Source organism: Amblyraja radiata, chromosome 32, assembly GCF_010909765.2.
Source record: "Amblyraja radiata isolate CabotCenter1 chromosome 32, sAmbRad1.1.pri, whole genome shotgun sequence".
Taxonomy (NCBI): domain Eukaryota; kingdom Metazoa; phylum Chordata; class Chondrichthyes; order Rajiformes; family Rajidae; genus Amblyraja; species Amblyraja radiata.
The window spans coordinates 12,727,233-12,748,677 of NC_045987.1; the positions used below are offsets into that span (position 1 = coordinate 12,727,233).

General features: G+C 42.5%; 1 protein-coding gene across 2 annotated transcripts in view; it reads left to right on the top strand.

The window, feature by feature from the left end:
• ass1 (argininosuccinate synthase 1) overlaps positions 1-19,757 on the top strand; it is a 96,743-nt gene extending 76,986 nt beyond the window's left edge. Inside the window, exons 12-15 of one of the 2 annotated variants that reach the window (XM_033049101.1) lie at positions 510-641; positions 11,155-11,311; positions 18,774-18,839; positions 19,595-19,750. In XM_033049101.1, the coding sequence (XP_032904992.1) occupies positions 510-641; positions 11,155-11,311; positions 18,774-18,839; positions 19,595-19,637 (398 nt within the window). In that variant the 3' untranslated portion in view covers positions 19,638-19,750. Of the gene's footprint in view, positions 1-509; positions 642-11,154; positions 11,312-18,773; positions 18,840-19,594 lie in introns of both variants that reach the window. The other variant, XM_033049102.1, reaches the window with a different exon arrangement.
• The last annotated feature ends 1,688 nt before the right edge of the window (positions 19,758-21,445 follow it).

A 21,445-nucleotide genomic window follows, 5' to 3' on the forward strand; every position in this document is an offset into this window, starting at 1 on the left:
TTCTTTTAACAATTTCTCTCTCTCCTTGTCCGCTGCCGACTGCCAGGGCTCGTAAGCGGCTCGGAGCTGTATTTTACAAACCTAATCGGATTTTTCCAAATGCCTTCCCTTTTGAATGGGTGAAGAGGAGATACTACACTGAAGACTTGGTGACAGCTTAATTTTCACAGCTGAGTTTCTCCCTGCTCACTGGCAGTTGCTTAATTACAGGCTTTCAGGGAGGCCACTGGGCTTGCATTGAGGGGAATCAGTACTTAAACCCTGTCATTTAGTCAGAATGAGTGCAGATAGAACAAGGAATCTGGAAATTTTCACTGCAAGGTGTGAAGTGGACTGCGTGAGTCCCAGTGAGCACATAATGACAGATGCCTTTTAGAGCAAGCTGAGACTGAATGGTGCCCGACTCTATTTCTGTCAGAAAAGTGATTATTTTTGTCACTCAACAATAATTTATTTTGTGCTGTTTTTTGTCTCCCTCCCCTCCCCTCTTTTTCTCGGTAAATGGTTAGGTGTCTATGAGACCCCAGGTGGGACAATTCTGTATCATGCTCATTTGGACATCGAAACCTTCACAATGGACAAGGAAGTGAGGAAAATCAAGAGGGATCTGGCGGTGAGGTTTTCTGAGCAGCTGTACAATGGTAAGCAGCAAATCTCTGTCTGCACGAGTTGCAATGCTGTTCGGTCTGTCTGTGCTATCTGTCAAAGGGACCCACGATGTGAAAGTCGTACTCTTCTTTGTGAACCTTATTTGGCCTGAGAAACTTGGAACAAAATCCAGGGAAGAGACGAACGAGGCTGCTTCTAAAACAAAACTTAAGGAATAGAATTATTTGTACAAATACTCCAAAATTGACATCTTTTGCTTAGTTGGGAGAAAATAAGACATGCACATGGTACGCACATACACCAGGACCCTGGGTAAGTAGAGCAAGATGGGAATGTGATACCTTCACTCAAACAACCTGCTGCATTTAAAGTCCAGGGGTATACAGCATGGTAACAGGCCCTTCAGCCCACTTGTCCGTACCTACCAAGTCCCATTTGGCCCATATCCCTCAAGACGCTTCATATCCATATCTGTATAAAATGTCTTTTAAAAGTTGTAATTGCATCCGCTTCTGTAGTTTCCACCAGCAGCTCATTCTAGATGCGGACTATCCTCTGAGCTATAAGTGGGAGGACAGCATTTCATGCAAGTGAGAATTGGGTTTCTGGCCCTGCCCTGGTGATCGGCAACCTGGAGATGGCCCCAGAACCCTACTTCCCCTGTTAGATGGCCACCCGCCATCCACATTGTCTTCTCCGTCAGTCGTGATCTCCCCGTCCTGAAATCAAGCTGCCTTTGATTCATCTCCCACCATTCGTTTTTTAAATTAGAAACAGATAATAGGTGCAGGAGAAGGCCATTCGGCCCTTCGAGCTAACACTGCCATTCAATATGATCATGGCTAATCATCCAAAATCAGTACCCCGTTCCTGTTTTCTCCCCATATCCTTCAAATTAATTTATTGCCCATCGCTTGAGCTGAGCAACTTGCTGGGGCATTTCAGGGGGTGATTATGAACAACCCATATTCAGTGGATCATAAAACACACCATCTTGCAGCACAGAAACAGGCCCGTCAGCCCAACCCGTCCAATCCAACCATGATGCCCCAACCTCACCAGCCCGTGTTTGGCCCATATTCCTTTAAACCTTTCCTATGCATGTACTTGTCCTAATGTCTTTTAAATGATGTTATAATACCTGCCTCGACTACTTCCTCTGACAGCACGTTCTATATAGCCATCATCCTCTGTATGGATAAAAAGTTGCCCCTCCGGTTCCTATTAAATTTTTCCCCTCTCATCTTTACCTATACCGTCTACACCTCTCTGACGTCTGGTTCTTGGTTCCTTACCTTGGGGAATACACAAGAACATGTGGCAGATTTCATCCCCTGAAGGACAGTACAAACCAGATGGGGGTTTTTTTTTTTTTTTTTTACAACAATCTGGTAATTTTATGGTCATTATTAATTCATTAACTATCATGTGCACTCCAAACGTAACCCTCCTTCACAGGATGTTACCTGGGCTTGCGGGCTTGAATTCTAAGGAGAGGTTAGATAGGCTGGGACCTTTTTCCTTTTGTGTGTAGGGGGCTGAGGGGGGTGACCTAATTGAAGTGTACAAGATCATCGATAAAGTGAATGCTCACTGTCTTCTTTCCAGGGTAGAGGATTCTAAAATGAGAGGGCACAGGTTTAAGGTGAGTGGGGAGAGATTTAAGGGGATATCAGGGGCAACTTTATCACTCAAACAGTTGTCTGTATCTGGAATGAGCTGTTACACTGTTACACTTGGTATGATTGTTGCTAATGCATAGTAGGATTGCCACAGAACTGTACGCAAAATACAGCTACAAAATATAATTTCACTGTACTTCGTACACATGGCAATAAGGTGGCTTTGAACCATTGAGATAGGCAGGCAGCATCATCAAAGACCCACACCACCCTGGTCACACTCTCATTCCACTCCTGCCATGGAATCTTCAAACTGTAACAATTCAAGAACAGCTTCTACCCAACAACCATCGAACGCTAAGAATTCCAACTAAACTACAAAATGTTTTGGATGCACTAGGGACATCGGCCTTTGTTTTGTTTGGCACTAGATTGTGTTTTATGCTTATTGAACTTTTTTTCTTTTGTTTATTATCTGTTGAGTCCTCCGTGTTAACAAACCTGATGTGCTGCTGCAAGGAAGAACTTCATTGTTCTGTTAAAGTGCATGTGACAATTAAACACTCGTGACTCTTGACAACTGGCCTCCCGCTCCTAGGATTATCTGCTTTTGTCGATACTCCCCAGTGAAATGAATATTTGAAACAGATTTAAACCAGTAAATCCTTCTCTTAGGGTCCAGCTCAGGTGTTTAATCCTATTGTCTTTTTTTTTTAAAAGAGCTTGGAGTTGATGGGATTTATTTTATTAAAGTTTGGATGTTGGTTACAAAGAAATAGCGCAAACCTTGGCAAAGGAAGGTGAGATCCATGATGGAAATTGCTTTGGACTGGAGATGAAAGGGATGTAATCTGTGCACCTGTAAATATTCTACCTCCCACACTTTTCTAATCACTGAAGTGATTGTCCTACTGCAGAGAGCTGTGCACGTTCTAGCTGAGCAAAGACGAATCGCAGGGAAAATGACCTTGCTTTAAGACTATTTATTGTCATGATACCATAGCATTGCGGAGAGAGACCGTTCTACTCCTGACAGCTCATGAATGCATTTCTTGCTTTGGAAAGTTGTTCTTTTCATGACATTTATCATCACAGGTTTGAGTGTTAGTAAGGATTTGCCACAAATGCTGTTACGGTATTTAGAGCAGTTCAGAGATGAAATATACATGCCATGTTTTTCAGTTGGGAAATTCAAAGGTAACGACCTAAAATATAAAGCCAGATCTTTTGGGAATGAGACGAAAGAAACTACAGATGCTGACAGTATAAAGTGCTGGAGGAACTTGGCGAGTCAGGTCGCATATCTGGAGGAAATGGACAAGTGACGTTTTGGGTTTGGCCCTTTCTACTGACTGCGGTCAAGAATGCTGGAATATCACATTCAATTGCGTAGTCTGAAGTCAGGTCGGGATCAAAACGTCATCTGTCCATTCTCTTCACAGGAAATGCCCGAGTCACTGAGTTCCTCCAGCACTTTGTGTTTTGCTCAAGATTCCAGTTAATAGAGTTTAATTCTCATTTTTCAATTACTAAATTCTGATTTAGAGTTTTCAGAATTAGTTTATTTTTACCTATCACACATTCTGTTTCCATCTTTCTATATAGAGAAACAAGTTTAATAATTCATTGAATGATCTTTGAATTGACGGAATAGAACACAAGCCTATGTTGATTTTGATAGCAAAGCTTGATGCCAAAGTAAAGAAACATAGAAAATAGGTGCAGGATTAGGCCATTCGGCCCTTCGAGCCTGCACCGCCATTCTATATGATCATGGCTGATCATCCAACTCAGTATCCTGTACCTGCCTTCTCTCCATACCCCCTGATCCCTTTAGCCACAAGGGCCACATCTAACTCCCTCTTAAATATAGCCAATGAACTGGCCTCAACTACCTTCTGTGGCAGAGAATTCCACAGATTCACCACTCTCTGTGTAAAAAATTGTTTTCTCATCTCGGTCCTATAAGACTTCCCCCTTATCCTTAAACTGTGACCCCTTGTTCTGGACTTCCCCAACATCGGGAATAATCTTCCTGCATCTAGCCTGTCCAACCCCTTAAGAATTTTGTAAGTTTCTATAAGATCTCCCCTCAATCTTCTAAATTCTAGCGAGTGCAAGCCGAGTCTATCCAGTCTCTCTTCATATGAAAGTCCTGCCACCCCAGGATTCAGTCTGGTGAACCTTCTCTGTGCTCCCTCTATGGCAAGAATGTCTTTCCTCAGATTAGGAGACCAAAACTGTACGCAATACTCCAGATGTGGTCTCACCAAGACCCTGTTCAACTGCAGTAGAACCTCCCTGCTGTTATACTCTTACACAGGGAAAGAACCGCCTCACAGCGCCCAAGGCATGGGTTCGATCCTGACCTCAGGTGCTGTCTGTGTGAGTGTTCTCCCTATGAATGTGTGGGTTTCTTCCAGGTGCACAGGTTTCCTCCTATGTCCCAAAGACACGTGAGTTTATCACATGTATCAACATAGAAATGGGGTGAAAGGGTGACGGATGATCGGCAAGGACTTGGTGGACTTGTCTCCATGCTGTGTCTCCAAACTAAACTGAAGTAAAATTAGAATCGTACCATGCTGCATCTCTGGATATTTCCCTTCAGCAGAGGAATTGGAAGTCTTTAATCAGATACTAGGCTCGGCCCACAGAACCTGTTTTAAAAAAAAATATTTACTGGGGTTTCAACAGCACTGACCTTACTGTGTGTTCTGGGAAAGGGAAAAGCCCCTGGAAGGGAAAAGGTTACACCGTAATTCCAAAAGGTTAAGTGGGTGATTGAAAGATTTGAGAGGTTAGTTGAGTGGCAGCCCCTCGCATTCCTTTATTATCTCAGAAACACTAAATACCTAATTGCGCTTCTTCATTAGTAACGGTCGACTTGACAGGAATGGTGTGTTCAGGTGTATGGAGTTAATGTTACACCTCTGCGACGACTTTGTCCGAGACCTGCATCTCGGGAGCTGCCGTGTTTTATTAAGGGTGTGACGACCACAGCGGATGATTTTGTTTTTGATTAATGTCAGCTGAGATTTTAGGAATACTTTGTCGAGGCAGTGATAACACTCAGCATTGTGACAGAATAAACATGAAACAAGCTTCGAGCGCTCGAATGTTAGAATGTCAGTTTCAATTGCCCTTCCTTTGAATTCCCTTGATGCGAGACACAATGGACTGGAAACATTGTCATTTTGCCCCTGGGTCTAGAATTTGAATAACGCTAGACTGATGATGATAAACTCTGGATTTGAAAGCTGTAAAGGTCTTAAGTGAAATGAGTTAAGGCTGTCTTGGCTCCTTTCTCATCGAGTGAGTCTTTAAGACAAAGCAGCCCATAAATTGTCACAAGTTGTCGGTCTTGCTTAGAATTCGCAAGATGCAAGAAAAATAAATATCGCACCAGTGACGTAAAGGATTTTCACCCAGATATTTTATTATTTTGGCTGTGCTACATGACTGAATTTCTATACAATACCTTATATTAAATTTAAAAAATTGTATTCTCTATGTGGATCATGAAGCTCACAATTTTCCATCAGAGTTTCCCATGCATTTGTCAAGAGTCAAGAGTATTTAATTGTAATATGTACTGGCACTGGTACAATGACATTATTTCTTGCTGCAGCCTAACGGGCTTGTATACATAATAATGCACAATTATATAATATCATTAGTACAATAAATTAATAACTAATACCAGGTATTAATCATAATAGTCTGTAGTGAAACTAAAGACACAGACCATAGAAGAGCATAGTTGCTGAGGTTAGTGTTGTCCTGTGTTCTGATGGGTGCAAGGAAGAAGCTGTTCTTTAACATGGTGGTCATGGTTTTTCAGACTCCTCTACTTGCTTCCCTTGCTTGCTGTTGGAGAATGTTGTGCCTGATGAAAGAAAGGGACATCCAGGGTTCTTAATTAGCAAGAGCATCAAAGGTTACAGGGAGAAGGCAGGAGAATGGGGTTGAAAGGGAAAAATAGATCAGCCATGATCGAATGACAGAGCAGACTTAATGGGACGAATAGCCTAATTCTTCTCCGATGTCTTATGGCCTATGGTCTAATCATGGGTCTTCCATGATTTTCATTCGTATGTGAATGCCGCATGGATAGTTCCTGAAAAGCCAGACGTAGATGACACTTAATGCTTGCTTCAGCTGGAGTTGTTTTAACTTAACGTGCTCCTCATGCCGATTGTTCCGTGGGCCACCCTGACTGTTCCAATGTGACCCTGCCAACACCCCCCTGCCTTAAACCAGCCCTCATGTCCCAGAATTGTTACTCTCTGCCACCCATTCCGCCACAATAGTGTTCTGTTTTGCGGTGGTTGGTCCTGCTATACACCACTCGTGGCCATATGTTCAGTTTATTTTATTGTCACGTGTGCAGAGGTACAGTGAAATACTTTTTGTTGCATGCTCTCCAGCAGAATGACAATACATGATTACAATTGAGCCATTTACAGTGTATTGCTGTAGGCGTAGAGATTTAAAAGCGTGGAGCGATTGTAATATATGTGATTGTAGATCTGCTTCTGTGGCAAGCATGCAAATGGCCACTTGGGTTAGGCTCCATCTTGGAAGACTGCCATCTAAATGTAAGTTATGTTTACGGGATATGTCTGAAGTTATGTCTGAAGGCACTCTATGTACACTAGAATGGGCAATACTAGATGCCCCATTTCACCTTGGGTCATTTGGTCCATATCCCTCTAAACCTTTCTTAACCATGCACCTGTCCAAGTGTCTTTTAAATACACACCTCAACTACTTCCTCTGGCAGCTCGCCCCCTTAGATCCGCCACCCTCCGAGTGGAAAATGGTGGCCCTCGGGTTCTGATTAAATCTGTCCCCTCTCACCTTAAACCCATGACGTCTGGTTCCTGAATCCCCCATCTTTCAATATCAGCAGAAACAGGTGTTTATTGCAGATATATGTTTGTTTCAAATAGAATATGCTCTGAGCACTGTTAATTTGCATATAATCTTTATGGGGAAATGCATCAAAGGTAGCCATCTTGGCTGAGGATTATTTTTGTGTAAAGTTTCTGTGACATTACTAGAAGCAAATACAGTGCTACGAGTTTCTCCAGCTCTTTTGTGTACCTTCGATTTTCCAGCATCTGCAGTTCCTTCTTAAACACAGTGCTACAGTCTCTGTCTTTATGGGAGTTTGAGTTGGCACGATGCCTTGGTTGTTCCAAGGCTGGACTCCCGAGATGGTGAAATTGTCCTGCAAGCAGATTTTGAGTAGATTAGTTTTATATTCTGTTGAGAGCAGATGAATTTGAAGTGATCACATTGACGTATTTTATTCTCAAGGAACTGGACAGGGTAGAATTTGGTGAATGTTTCCCCAGCTTGGAAGCCTAGAAGTTGGGTGTCAGATTTGGTGTCCATCATTTAGGGTTGCAATGAGCAATTGCTTCACTCAAGGTTGTCATCTATGGAATTCGACACACCAGAGGGCTGTGGCAACTAAGGTGGTGAGTATATCGATTTGCAGATCATTAGATCTTTGGAGGTACACAAGAATGCTGGAGAAACTCAGCGGGTGCAGCAGCATCTATGGAGCGAAGGAGATGGGCAATGTTTCGGGACGAAACGTTGCCTATCTCCTTCGCTCCATAGATGCTGCTGCACCCGCTGAGTTTCTCCAGCATTTTTGTGTACCTTCGATTTTCCAGCATCTGCAGTTCCTTCTTAAACACATTAGATCTTTGGATCCTGAGGGATGAGCAGGATGTTCTGACAGCACCGGAAAGTGGGATTGTTTTGGAAGATCAGCAGTGATCACAGTGAATGCCAGAGGACACACGGAAGACCAAATAATCCTCGACTCCTGTGGTTGTATTGTGCGCAGGTCAGGCAAATGGACAGATGTGCCGTTGATAGTTTCTTGTTCACAGAGAGAGAAAGAGAGGGACAGAAAGGCAGGAGAAACTGGAGACTCTCAGCTCTCCAGAGCTCCAATTAGCAATGTTATTTTGGAAAGATTCTCCTGGTGAGCACCTACAGAACCGTGTAGGTTTGCAGAATGAAACATATGGACCTTTGATTTCAATCTTGATAAGTGCTAGGTCAGGTCTTGGCTATTCAGTTAGATTTACTCAAAGGTCTGAGAAGTCCCTCGTGGGACTTTTCAACAAGCTATCAGGAGGCCGCCGTCAAGCCCAGAAGAAAATAGGTTCAGCTGTTCATTCACAGCTCAAAAGCCTGCAGGATGAATTTGAACTGCCCTCTGTGACTTCATTGTCAGGCTTGGTGAGGCTGTACAGAGTTGAAAGAAACCATTTTTCAGCCCTTTATTTCTTTGAGAAGCCGTCGCATGTAATGATTTTGGTGATTCCCAGTAGATTTGTGAAGTTGTCATGTGGTGTCCTTTTGTTTTAGATGTTAAACACCAACCATTTCCCAGAAAAAAAAAGTAAATAGAGGAGTCATTCATACAAATGTTTGCAGATAATAGGAAGTTTTTTGCACATAGGTCTTTCAAATAGCCAAATCCAGCAGTAATATCAAGTTATGCTGCCGAGATTTAGTTAAAATTAAAGAAAGTTTTCAAGGTATTAGTAAATTCGGGTATTGTAACTGCAAGTATAGATGAACTGATAAGAATATTATTGCAGAAAGCAGCTCGGGTATAGACAATAGGTGTAGGAGTAGGCCATTCGGCCCTTCGAGCCAGCACATCTATTGGTAAGAATCTATTGGATCTATTGGTAACAATAGTTTCGTTGTCAGGGGGATATTAGTGAGGAGATTGTCAGATGTGTTTAATTGTCGTGTGTACTGGCAATGGGACAATAAAATTCTTACTTGCTGGGCTTAACTGACCTCTAAATGGAATAGCACACACACGCGCACACACACGCGCACACACACACACACACACACACACACACACCACCACACACGAACACACACACGAACACACACACACACACACGAACACACACACACACACACACACACACACACACACACACACCACCACACACGAACACACACACGAACACACACACACACACACGAACACACACACACACACACACACACACACACACACACACACACACACACACACACACACACACGAACACACACACACACACACACGAACACACACACACACACACACACACACGAACACACACACACACGCACACACACACACACACGAACACACACTCGAACACACACACGAACACACACACACACGAACACACACACGAACACACACACACACGAACACACACACACACACACACACGAACACACACACGAACACACACACGAACACGCACGAACACACGCACACACACACACACACACACACACACACACACACACACACACACACACACACACACACACACACACACACCCTCTGAGGTCAGTGTTGTGCAATGTTCAAGAGCCTGATGGTTACTGGGAAGAGGCTGATCTTAAACCTGGAGATCACGCTTTTCAGACTCCAGCACCCACTTCCTGCTGTTAGGAGTGAAATAAGACAATGGCCAGGGTGGTAAAGATATTGGCTGGCGTTTTTGTGCAGGACCTCCCATAGACCCTTTTGATGGTGGGGAGGTCAGTAGCTGTGATGGACCAGGCAGTGTCTCCCATTCTCCATGATCTCTTTAGTTCCTGGGTGTTTGAGTTGCTGAACCAGGCCATGATACAGTCGGTGAGTATGCTCCCTAGCATCCAGATACCCTGAGATGGGGTAAGGCAGTGTAGACTGGCCACACTGCTCCATCTGCCTGTTCTTTACATCCAGTAGATTACGCAGCCTGGGTTTTAACAGATGTTAGACACTTCCATATTCCATTCTTTATCCATTGATAAGTGGGCTTTCTCTTTAAACTTCTTAGGTCAGCACTTATAAAGTAATTTCTTTAGTCAGAGGGTGGTGAATCTGTGGCAGGCTGTGGAGGCCAAGTCAGTGGATGTATTTAAGGCAGAGATAGATAGATTCTTGATTAGCACAGGTGTCAGGGGTTATGGGGAGAAGGCAGGAGAATGGGGTTAGGAGGGGGAGATAGATCGGCCATGATTGAATGGTGGAGTAGGCTTGATGTGCTTATGATCTCACTAATGTATTTATTCTAGCTTAAATATTTCAAGTCAGCCCTCTGGATTTCCACCTGAATGTGTTAACTGAAAATTTAAACGTTGAAACATATAGTTATATGGACTAGGATGATTGTGCATCAGAGTTTCATCATCCCAGTTGTGGTAGCATTATCATCGATATTTATATGACCAGAGATGACGTCATCTGGTAATGGTAGGAAGATACACTCATCAGAGCTCCATTAAACGTGTTCAACAGTAATGTCTGAAGGTCTGCAATGCCAAGCTGGTGCAATGGGTGTTAAAGAAGAGTAAACTGTGAACATGACCAGTGAAACATTCTTTACCCACCTCGCTCTCTTTCCATTTCTTCTATTCCTCTTGTATATTTTCTCCCTTCCCTTGCTCAAATAGCAAGAGGGGTTCTCTGTGGGACACAGATCAAACCCGGGTCTCTGGCACTGTCAGCTTTACCACTGCGCCACCCTTGATACACTGTTCTCTGCAACATTGGCATTTAACTGATGTGTGTGTACTGGTATTTATCAAGTACATCTTTGTTATAGCTATGGCTGTGGAGGTTATCTTTTCTGAACTTGCTCAATGAGATTATTATTTTGTCAAAGTAAAAAAAGTTCCTCTCCCCCTCCCCCCACAATCGGTCTGAAGAAGGGTCCCGATCCGAAACATCACCTGTCCATATTCTCCAGAGATGCTATTTGCCCAGCTGAGTTACTCCAGCATTTTGTGTCTTATCTTCGGTATAAACCAGCATCTGCAGTTCCCTTTTATTACTATTTTATCATTCTGATCTGTTCAGCGCATTTATTTCTTGATTTGCTAGGATTTTGGAACAGCCCCGAATGTGCTTTTGTCCGCCACTGTATCAATAAATCGCAGGAGAGCGTTGAAGGGAAAGTTCAGATCTCTGTCTTCAAGGGACAAGTTTACATCCTCGGACGAGAATCACCTACTTCTCTGTACAACGAAGCTCTTGTCAGGTAGGAGTCATAATGTTCTTTGATTTATTTAAGGTGTTGGTCGAACATTTCGTAGCTATGAAGTCCTATCACAAGTGCGCCAGGACTCTTTAACCATTTGCCGTCCTGAGTTTAAAATAACCAGCATAACCCTCCCTTGTATAGCGTCTAGCTGTTTATCCAGAATAAATACAGCTTGTGGATCTTGCTTGTATTTTATTGCAACCCGATTTTAGCTCTTGCTTTAAAGACTTGGACGAGAGAGCAAAATCTCCAATTTGAAGATGGAGTCACAATGAGAAGCCAGGATGTTAAAAACGAGCAGTGTAGTTGGGATCAGGTTAGAATCTTCTTGTAGGATTGGTTAACAATTAAATCACTGTAACAACATTGCTGCTTAGAAATATTGAACAAGGGCTGCTCCTTTATCAATGTGTCGTTGATCATCTTCCTGTTGAACTATCCTCTCACCAGAGGATGAGTCACATCTGAAATTTGAATTAAAAAATAATTTTGCTGCATTTTTTTTTTCCTGGCCTAATGAAAGGAACAGCATTCTAAGAACTAATGGCTGTCTTTTGGCTTCAATGTTTATGATATATTTGGGAAATGTGAGATATATTCTAACGTCGGTAGACAAATCAAATATCATGTAACTTGTGTTTGAATTCTCATTTATTTTGTATTTCATTTATCCGAATAGAGTTGCTCCCTTCAATTACATCTGCTTTCTTTGTTGTACATGCTTCCTATCATTGAAAGGGTCTGAATTTTGGAAGATCTAACTATTCATGGTACAATTGATGTTCATAAATGCAGGATTTACGTTGACATAGCTTAGGATATCGTCCTGTGTTTCTGGGTGAAATTATGTCTTGGTAAATTATATTCATTTATCCATATACAAAGATGCATTCAAATTTTTTTTTTCTGATATTGAGCCTGATGTCTTTTAAATATCAAGTATGAAGAGATAATGCATTATTGTTTATAGAGTGTGATTAGTTATTGACCATCTCATTGCTTGGAAAAATGCTAACTCCTATTTACTTGCTTCTGCTGCATGTTATGTGTTATAATCCTTATTGATTTCAATCCACCAATTACAGCTACAAAAATAAATCCACCATAACACACACAATCCATGGCCCCTGGTACCATTCATGGGATCAATACAAATCTATGTAAAGTTTCACGCAGTCCATTCAGAAGGCAATAAAATGTGTCCTTTATCCTTGTTTTTTTTAAATAAGTAAACACTATTACTCAAGCAACGTTAACATTGTATTGTGTTGCACCCGCAGTTTATTCCTTTCTATTGTCAAAGCTACTTTTTAAGATTATAAAGACATTGAAACATTTTCATGCCTGAGAATGAAAGGTGGCGGGTAAGATAACTACCGCAGCTGATTTTCTCCTTTATAGCCAAAATGTGTACAGAATAACCCTTAATAATCCCCTTCTTTGTGGCTTACAGTCACAGAAGGAGCTACAGTAAATGAATAAAGTAAAAGTAATCAGAAGCACTTATTCACTGTCAGTTCCAAAGCGATGTCTCTTTCAGTTTCTACATCAGTGCCTTTAAAATGTTTGAATGATGAAGGAATCATACTAATAAAAGAATAGGGTAAGCAATACAGGAGGCTGGAAATGACTGGTCACAGTAGGTATAAAGTAATATAATTATATGGCATACAGCCCACTCGATTGCACAAAAATAAAAGCATGGATTTCTGGAAAGACATCCAGCACCATTGTAAATTCTTCCAAATTGCTTTTTTTTTAAATTCTAGCAAATAATTAATCGGTTGCAATATGGACGGTAACTGCTGTGATGTTTTGAAACGTATATGGAGAGGAATCAAGACAAGCGGCCGTCTAAAAACAGTTAAAACAGAGCTGGCTTTAAAGAATTATTTAAGGGAATATTACCGCAGTTTGCCTGGGTATCTGAGAGCCAGCACCTGCAGCTGAGAGGTAGACAGGCAGATGATCTTCCCCGCCACTACCAGTGTCGCTTGGAATTGCTGCCAACCACTACACAAGTGCAGTGATTTCTGTAACTGTCTGTACAGATTAGAGGGTATTAGAGGGAGAAACCTGAAATTGTTTTCTCTGGAGGTTTGAGAGGAGGGCAGGTAGAAGGATGTAATATTATGAGCGACAGAGATAGGGTAGATGTTCAGAACCTTTGTGCGCGGCAAGTTTTTTGCGTGTCTGGAATGCATTTCCAAGGATGGTGGTGGAGGCAGATACGATAGCGGTGTTTAAGAGGCTTTTAGACAGGCACATGGGTATTCGGAGAATGATATGTATCATGCGCAGGCAGAGGAGATAGGTTTACGTGGCATCATGTTCAGCACAAACATTGTGGGCCGAAGGGCCTGTTCCAGTGCTATAGCGCTGTACTGTTCTTTGTTTCATGTTTAAAAGTAAAATGCACTGAGATGGGATTTGGTTTTTCTCTCCATAAAGCAAGAGAAAAGAAAGGATTAATTTTCATTTATTTCACACCTTTCTTGATCATGGCAATTCCAGATTTTACAATACTTAATGTAGATACACAATTGTTTTGCATTGTGGTGCAATGTATAATAGACCCTCACAATTGCTTGATCCCTGGCATGTGAAATTGCACCAAGATGCATATCCAAAATTATAAGTCTGGTAACTTTGTAGATCAAGGCTTTACTGCTTTTGGTACATTCTGACCCAATACAACAACTCTGATTGCAGTCCCCAGCCCTGTGTTTGAATGAGGTTTTAACTACTCAGTTTGGACAGTAACCAGGAGGGTAAGCTAAAGTGAGGTAATACTCCAATTGTCATGCTTTTTTTAAATGAATGATGAGGGCATAGACTTAAGGTGAGAGGGGAGAGATTAGAGGGCAGCTTTGTCACTCAGGGAGTTGTCCGTAAGTGGAATGAGCTGCCAGAGGAAGCTATGGAAGACGATACAATTAAGACTTTTAAAGACATTCAGATAAATAATTGGATAGGGAGGGTTTAGAGGGTTATGAGCCAAATGCTGGCAAATGGACTAGCCCTGTTTGCCAACTTGTTCAGCATGGGCAAGGTAACCCAAAGGGCCTGTTTCCGTTCTGTATGGCTCTATGTCCCTCTATTTTATCAATATATGTCGCGGCTCCAACAACGTGATTGGAGGCTTGAGTAAAACCCAAAGTGCGAGAGAAACTCAGTGGATTAGACAGCATCTGTGGAGGGAATGGGTAGGCCCAATGTTTCGGGTTGGGACATGAATCAGTCTGAAGAAGGATCCCGGCCTGAAACGTCGCCTGTCCACTCTCTCCACAAATGCTGCCTGACCCACTGAGTTCCACCAGCACTTTGTCTTTTACTCAAGATTGTAGCATCTGCAGTTCCTTGTGCCTCCTGTCTTGAGGCCTTGCGGCTTCCCTTGCGAGCCACACTTAAATTGTTGGCTGGAAGATTGAATTCCATGAGGAGGTCGGTTAACTTCCAATGTTCTCTGGGGATCTTTGATAAGCCAAAGGGCCTGTTTCATGAGATCTTAAGATATGGGTGCTTAATGAGGCCATTTGGCCCATTGAGTCTACTCTCCCTCAACCCCATTCTCCTGCCTTCTCCACATAACCTTTGACGTCCTTACCAATCAAGAACCTATACATTTCCGCTTTCAAAATACCTAATGATCTGGCCTCCACTGCCGTCTGTGGCAATGAATTCCACAGATTCACCACTATCTGGCTAAAGAAATTCCTCCTCATCTCCATCTATAGATATGCCCTTTTATTCTGAGACGCTGCCCTCTGGTCCCAGACTCTCCCATACTGGAAACGTCCCCTCCACATCCCCTCGGCCCATGTTTATGCTTTCTATGCAACGTCTCTAAATCTCCCTCAAATAATTTTTCATATATACAAACTGAGTCTTTCTTGCGTCACCATCATCCAGTACCAGATGTGATGGGGCAAAGCACTGTTCCAGAGCTGGCGATAGTCTACAGCCACCAGTGGGCAGGGCAGTGCCAACACTGCCCCGGGTGCCCTCCGCAAGTGCCTTGCACTCTCCACGGCAGGATTCAGGCTACATTTTGTTAAACATTCAAGTGACTATGGTTAACCACACCTAGAGCCCCTCAAAGCCCATGGTTTGTGACACACAGCCAACTGCACGGTCCAATTTAATTTTTATAGCCTTGCACGTTGGATAAGTACAATGCCCCAGTCAGATTTGCAGCACATTTACGAGGCTATGTCGCCTTGAAAATTCCCTGCATCCTTGACATTGTCAGGTTATAACCGATGACAAAAGCTGCTTTTGACGACCGTTGTCTAATTGTTAAGTTCCCAATCTATGGAAGCTGTAAGTGCAGCCTACATGCTTTAGGTCAACAAAATAAATAATAACTTGGCTTTTAATTTAAAAAAAAAAAAAAAAAAATACTGGCGGTTTAACTGAGAGATTTCATTTTATTAGTCCTGAGTGCCAAAGAATAAAAAAAGAAATCAATTTGTTGAACAAAAGTTGTCCATTGAAAAGTCAATATGTTGTGGCTTTTTAGACTTGCCTTCCAACAGACTATAATAAAAGTCTGAGGAGTAAAATTAAAGTGTTGCATGTTTCATGGCCATGTTGTTGTCAAACTGCATTATACTTGAACCATTTATTGATCCTGATTTATCTTTTGAAGCATTTGACCCTACATTTAGCTGGGGTAGAACAGATTGATGTGTTAGTGTTAGCAAAACCCTGGATTCAAACACTATTCAGCAAACAGCAGCTACTGAAGGGGTCCAGGAACCCTGGGGAATTATCTCACCGGTAATTTGTGTGTCAGGCATTAATAATAGCGCAGTAATAATAATTAACTGAGACAATTGAAATTGGGTAAGTGCTTCATAGTTTTCTCGTTTGCTTTGCTGAAGTATTGTGGTCAACTACCTTTTAACACCACAGTTCCCCATATTTCTGTTATCTCATCTGGCTGAACAACACACTTCACCACTTTCCCATTCCCATTTCTGAAGAAGAGCCCAGACCTGAAGTGTTGTCCGTCCAATTCCCTCCAAAGACGCTGCTGAGTTCTTCCATTACTTTGCGTTTTGCACCAGATTCCAGCATCTGCAGTTCCTCGTGTCTCCTCTCCCAATTCCATCATTTCCACCACCCCGCCACTCCCTTCCACCTTCTCTAGGTTTAGGTTTATTATTAGGAGGTACACAAAAAAGCTGGAGAAACTCAGCGGGTGCAGCAGCATCTATGGAGCGAAGGAAATAGGCAACGTTTTGGGCCAAAACCCTTCTTCAGACTTAGGTTTATTATTGTCAGTTGTTCAGAGATACAGTGAAAAGATTTTGTTTCACTGCTATTATATCAAATTCAATTAATACTATACATGAGCCCCATCAAGCCATACATAAGAACAACAGGTAGTTTGAAGAGAAAAATACCATAGGGCAGAGTACAGTTTCTCAGCATAGTAGCTAGAAGTTCCAGTGAAAAAGTTCAATGATCTCAATCTAATGCAAGATCTTCAGGAATTCCTGATTCCTATTCTGCTTTGTGTGAGGAAAATATGTCTCTCTGCTATTCATACCTAAATAGTTTAATTTTAAGTTTATTCCTCCATGTTCTGGATTTGTTTTTTCTCTCTGTATCACCTTTACAGTTGTCAAGTCTTCCATTAGGGTACCCTTGTATAGCGAAGAGATTGCAAACCAAGTATAGGCAAGGCCTCGTCATAATTTACCCTTAAATTCTGGTAAAACACTGGAAGCATTATCGCAGGTCAGTATAATATAGAGATATTTTTAAGGGGAGGTTGACAGATACTTGATTAGTAAGGGTGTCAGGGGTTATGGGGAGAATGGGTTTGAGTGGGAAAGATTGATCGGCCATGATTGATTGGCGGAGAAGATTTCTTGGGCCAAATGGCCTAACCTGCTCCTAGACCTTATGATCAGCAAACTCCAGGTGAGATCCAATCTGCTCGCCAAACCATCGAAAATTCATTTTATTTTGTATTCTTGCATCTGAGAAAATGTCCAGCAATCCATTTGCCTGTTTGGTTACATTTTTGGAACTGTAACTTTCGGTTGTTAAGCTGGAAAGGGTACAGAGAAGATTTACAAGGATGTTGCCAGGGCCAGAGGGCCTGAGCTATACAGAGAGGTTCAGTAGGCTGGGACTCTATTCCTTGGAGAATGAGGGGTGATCTTATTGAGGTGGATAAAATCATGAGAGGAATAGATTGGGTAGATGGACAGAGTCTCTTGCCCAGAGTAGGTAAATCGAGGACCAGAGGACATAGGTTTAAGATGAAGCGGAAAAGATTTAATAGGAATCTGAGGGGTAACTTTTTCACACAAAGGGTGGTGGGTGTATGGAACAAGTTGTCAGAGGAGGTAGTTGAGGCAGGGGCTATCCCAGCATTTAGACAGGTACATGGATAGGACAGGTTTGGCGGAATATGGACAAAACGTGGGCAGGTGGGACTAATGTAGCTGGGGCATGTTGGCCGGTATGGGAAGTTGGGCTGGACGGCCTGTTTCCACCATGGAACTCTATGACTCTAAGTGATGTGTGAATGTCTAAACATTTTCACTTCCACAGTTTCGAACAGGAAAGGTTCATTTTCCAAAATTAAATGCCCTGACACTTCCAGACACTGAATTGTATTTGATGTGGTTCTCCCGCTCATAGATTATGCCCCATTCGCTCCCTGTTGCATTCTCCCCATGCCTCCCAGCTTCCATCTGCAATCTGATGCACAATTCTCCATTCCTTCACCAAATTCATGCGTTTAATATGCCAGTGCAGATCCTGGTAACACCACAACACCACCTGACTACAAGAGAATGGCTCCTGTTTCACCATCTTATCAAAGTGTGTAAAATCATGAGGCGAATACACAGGGTGAATGTCTTTTCCCCTGGGCATAGGTTCAAGGAGTGAAGAGAAAGATTTAATAGGAATCTGAGGGACAACCTTTTCACACAGAGGGCAATGGGTGTATGAAATGAGCTGCCAGAGGAAGTAGTTGAGGCAAGTACAATACCAATATTTGAAAGACATTTATACAGGTACATGGATAGGAAAGACTTGGAGATATGGGCCAATGGGACTAGCTTAGATGGGGCATCTTGATCGGCATGGATAATTTGGGCCGAAGGGCCTGTTTCCGTGTTGTATGTCTCCATTAATTTGGTACTTTGATCAAATGTTGATATATCAAGTGAGAAGTTGTGTAATTGACACTCTGCTGTTTGTCAATCTGAATTCACTGCAATAATGAGCATACCAAAGGAATATTAACCAGTAATGGCACACACAATGCTGGATTAACGCAGGAATTCCTTTTCTCCAGGGATGCTGTCTGTCCCGCTAAATTACTCCAGCATTTTATGTCTATCCTTGGTATAAACCAGCATCTACAGTTCCTTCCTACACAGCAATGGAGCATGTGATACATTGAGTTTCTTTTTTTATCTCTTTCTAGCATGAATGTGCAAGGAGATTATGACCCAATCGATGCCGGTGGATTTATTAAGATTTGCTCCTTGAGGTGAGTGAATCTTTTAAGAGCCTGTCCCACTTACGCAATTTTTCGGTGACTTGCCGGCACCCGTCATAGTCACAGCAGGTCGCTGAAAAATGTCACACTATTGAAAATCCAGTGGCGGCCAGAAAAAGGTACGACTCTTTGGGCTACTATGCACGACCATACAGGCATCACCCCGCGACATGTCTGCATGCCTTTCTTTCCATATTTATCTTCTGTCTGTGTTCCTACACCACTCACTGGCCAGGAACGGTACACTGTCCAGTTGTAACTGGGCTTGAGGACTGAACGGCACTGGTCCAGACTACATCGTCCTCTTATTTGATCTTCTCCCTTTAACATCTCCCCACTTCTGCATGAACCAAGGTCCAGAAACCACCATGTTTAGAATCTCACCATCAATCACATTTTCTCCTCTGCTTACATCTTAACTAATTTGTAACAATGATCTCAATCTAAATTTTATTAGTTATTTATGTTATGACATCGGATGGAAGCTGCATACCAAATCTCGTTGCTCTTATGTGCAATGACAATAAAATATATTATTATTATTATTAATTAATATTCGGACTGTAATTACTCTGGCCGAAAAGTTTATGAATTGAAAACCCACCTTTCATTGCCGTTGTGAAAATGTGTTTTTTCTTTTCATTTGGGGGTACAAAAATGGTGACGTTTGTGGAGAACAACTTCACTACTTGGTGTTTTCTTGTTTAGTTACAAATGGCTAAATATTCTGATCTGTTTTTCAACAGACTGAAAGAATACCATCGACTGCAAAGCTCAAAATCCACATGAGTGAATTCTGGCATTGACTTTCCACAATGCATTTTATTCTAAAACCTTTTTGGTGAAAAGCAAGTTCCATGTATGTTGCTTGTTTCAATACAAATAAAGTGACTAATCTTTAACTCACAAGCACCAAGCTGACTTTTTGTCTGTTCTCCTCTTTCAATGAAGAACTTTCAATACATTAGTCTTCGATTTGTCTGTAAATATAAAGATTGTTTTGCTTGCTTTTGTGCAAGATTTGGATAAAATATTAATACATTCAGTACAGATATCATGTAAAGAATAAAGGATAAATCAAAGTGCTCAGTAGAGGGAAAGCTGATGGTTAACGGAAGGACAAATGACATTTATTGGAAAGGGTGCAGAAGAGATCACCAGAAAGTTACCTAGGGATGTGGGCTTAAGTTATGGGGAGAGCTTGGATAGGCTGGGAGATTTTTATTTGGAGCTTAGGAGGCTGAGGGGTGACCTTCATGAAGTGTACTAGGTCGTGGAACTTGTTAAAGACCAATTCTCCCACCAAAGAAAATTGCTCCCTTGTATCATTGAAACAATAACCCCTCAATCTTCCTGGAAATGCAAGCTCAGGTGATGAAGCCTAGTTTCAGAATTCAGCTCTCTGAGAGATTCTGCACTCTCTGTCCCACTCCACACTAGTTCCATTTCATATTGAATGGCGGTGCAGGCTCGAAGGGCCGAATGGCCTACCCCTGCACCTATTTTCTATGTTTCTATGCCTCTTTTTGGCCAAAGGGAACATTTTAATCAAGAACTAGAGAGCACAGTTTTAAGGTGAGAGGGGCAAACTTTAAAATGATGTGCAGGCAAGTTGTTTTTTATACACAGAGGGTGGTGGGTGACGAGATTGAGCTGCCGGGGGTGGTGGTGGAGGCAGATATACAGTAGTGATGTTTAAGCTAGGCACATACATATGCTGGAAATGGAGGGATATGAATCATGTGCGAGCAAAGATTAATTTAATTTGGCATCATGTTTGCATGGACTTTGTGGGCCTATGGGCTTGTTCCTGTGCCCTCCCTATAGGTAACTGTTCTGTCCGATTCTTTACAGCCTCAATCTCCCATCCCTATAACTGTCGTGCCAGCTGCCCTCCTGGGCTCGTGTTGTGTTGTGTGTGGCCAGTAATCCCCCAGGTGACCACTTTCACTCTGCCAGTTGTACTGAATGATGTCCTGAGCCTGCACATGCCCTTTGAATTAACCCTCTACGGGTGGTGGTAGAGTCGCTGCCTTACAGCGCCAGAGACCCAGGTTCGATCCTGACTGCGGGTGCTATCTGTATGGAGTTTGCACATTCACCATGTAGCCTCGTGGGTTTTCTCCAGGTGCTCCGGTTTCTTCCCACATTCCAAAGGCATGCAGGTTTGTAGGTTAATTGCCGTCATTAAGCTGTTCCAAATGTGTAGGTTAGTACTGGTGTACAGGGGGTCGTTGCTCAGCGCGGTCTCGGTGGGTCCAAGGGCCAGTTTCATTACTGTATCTCTAAAGTGAAGTTGCAACATCCTCTGGCTTGCAGCCCACACTCTGCTACAATTCTCGATTCCTGACCATGGTGGTCAGAACCTTGTCAGTGCAGCACCCAAGGCCTCTGCTGCTGAATCCTCATCCGGGCCCAGTTGGACTTCCCTAGGGTGCTGAAGCCCAGTGAAGAGCAGGGACGGGAAGTGTATAGACTGTAAAATATTCTGAGAGTGTTTCATCTCCAATCTCAGCCCCTGCAATGTTCATGGATATGACTGATCGGCATCAACCTACCCAAACTCTCTAAGCCCTGATCAACTCCCCAGGGAACAA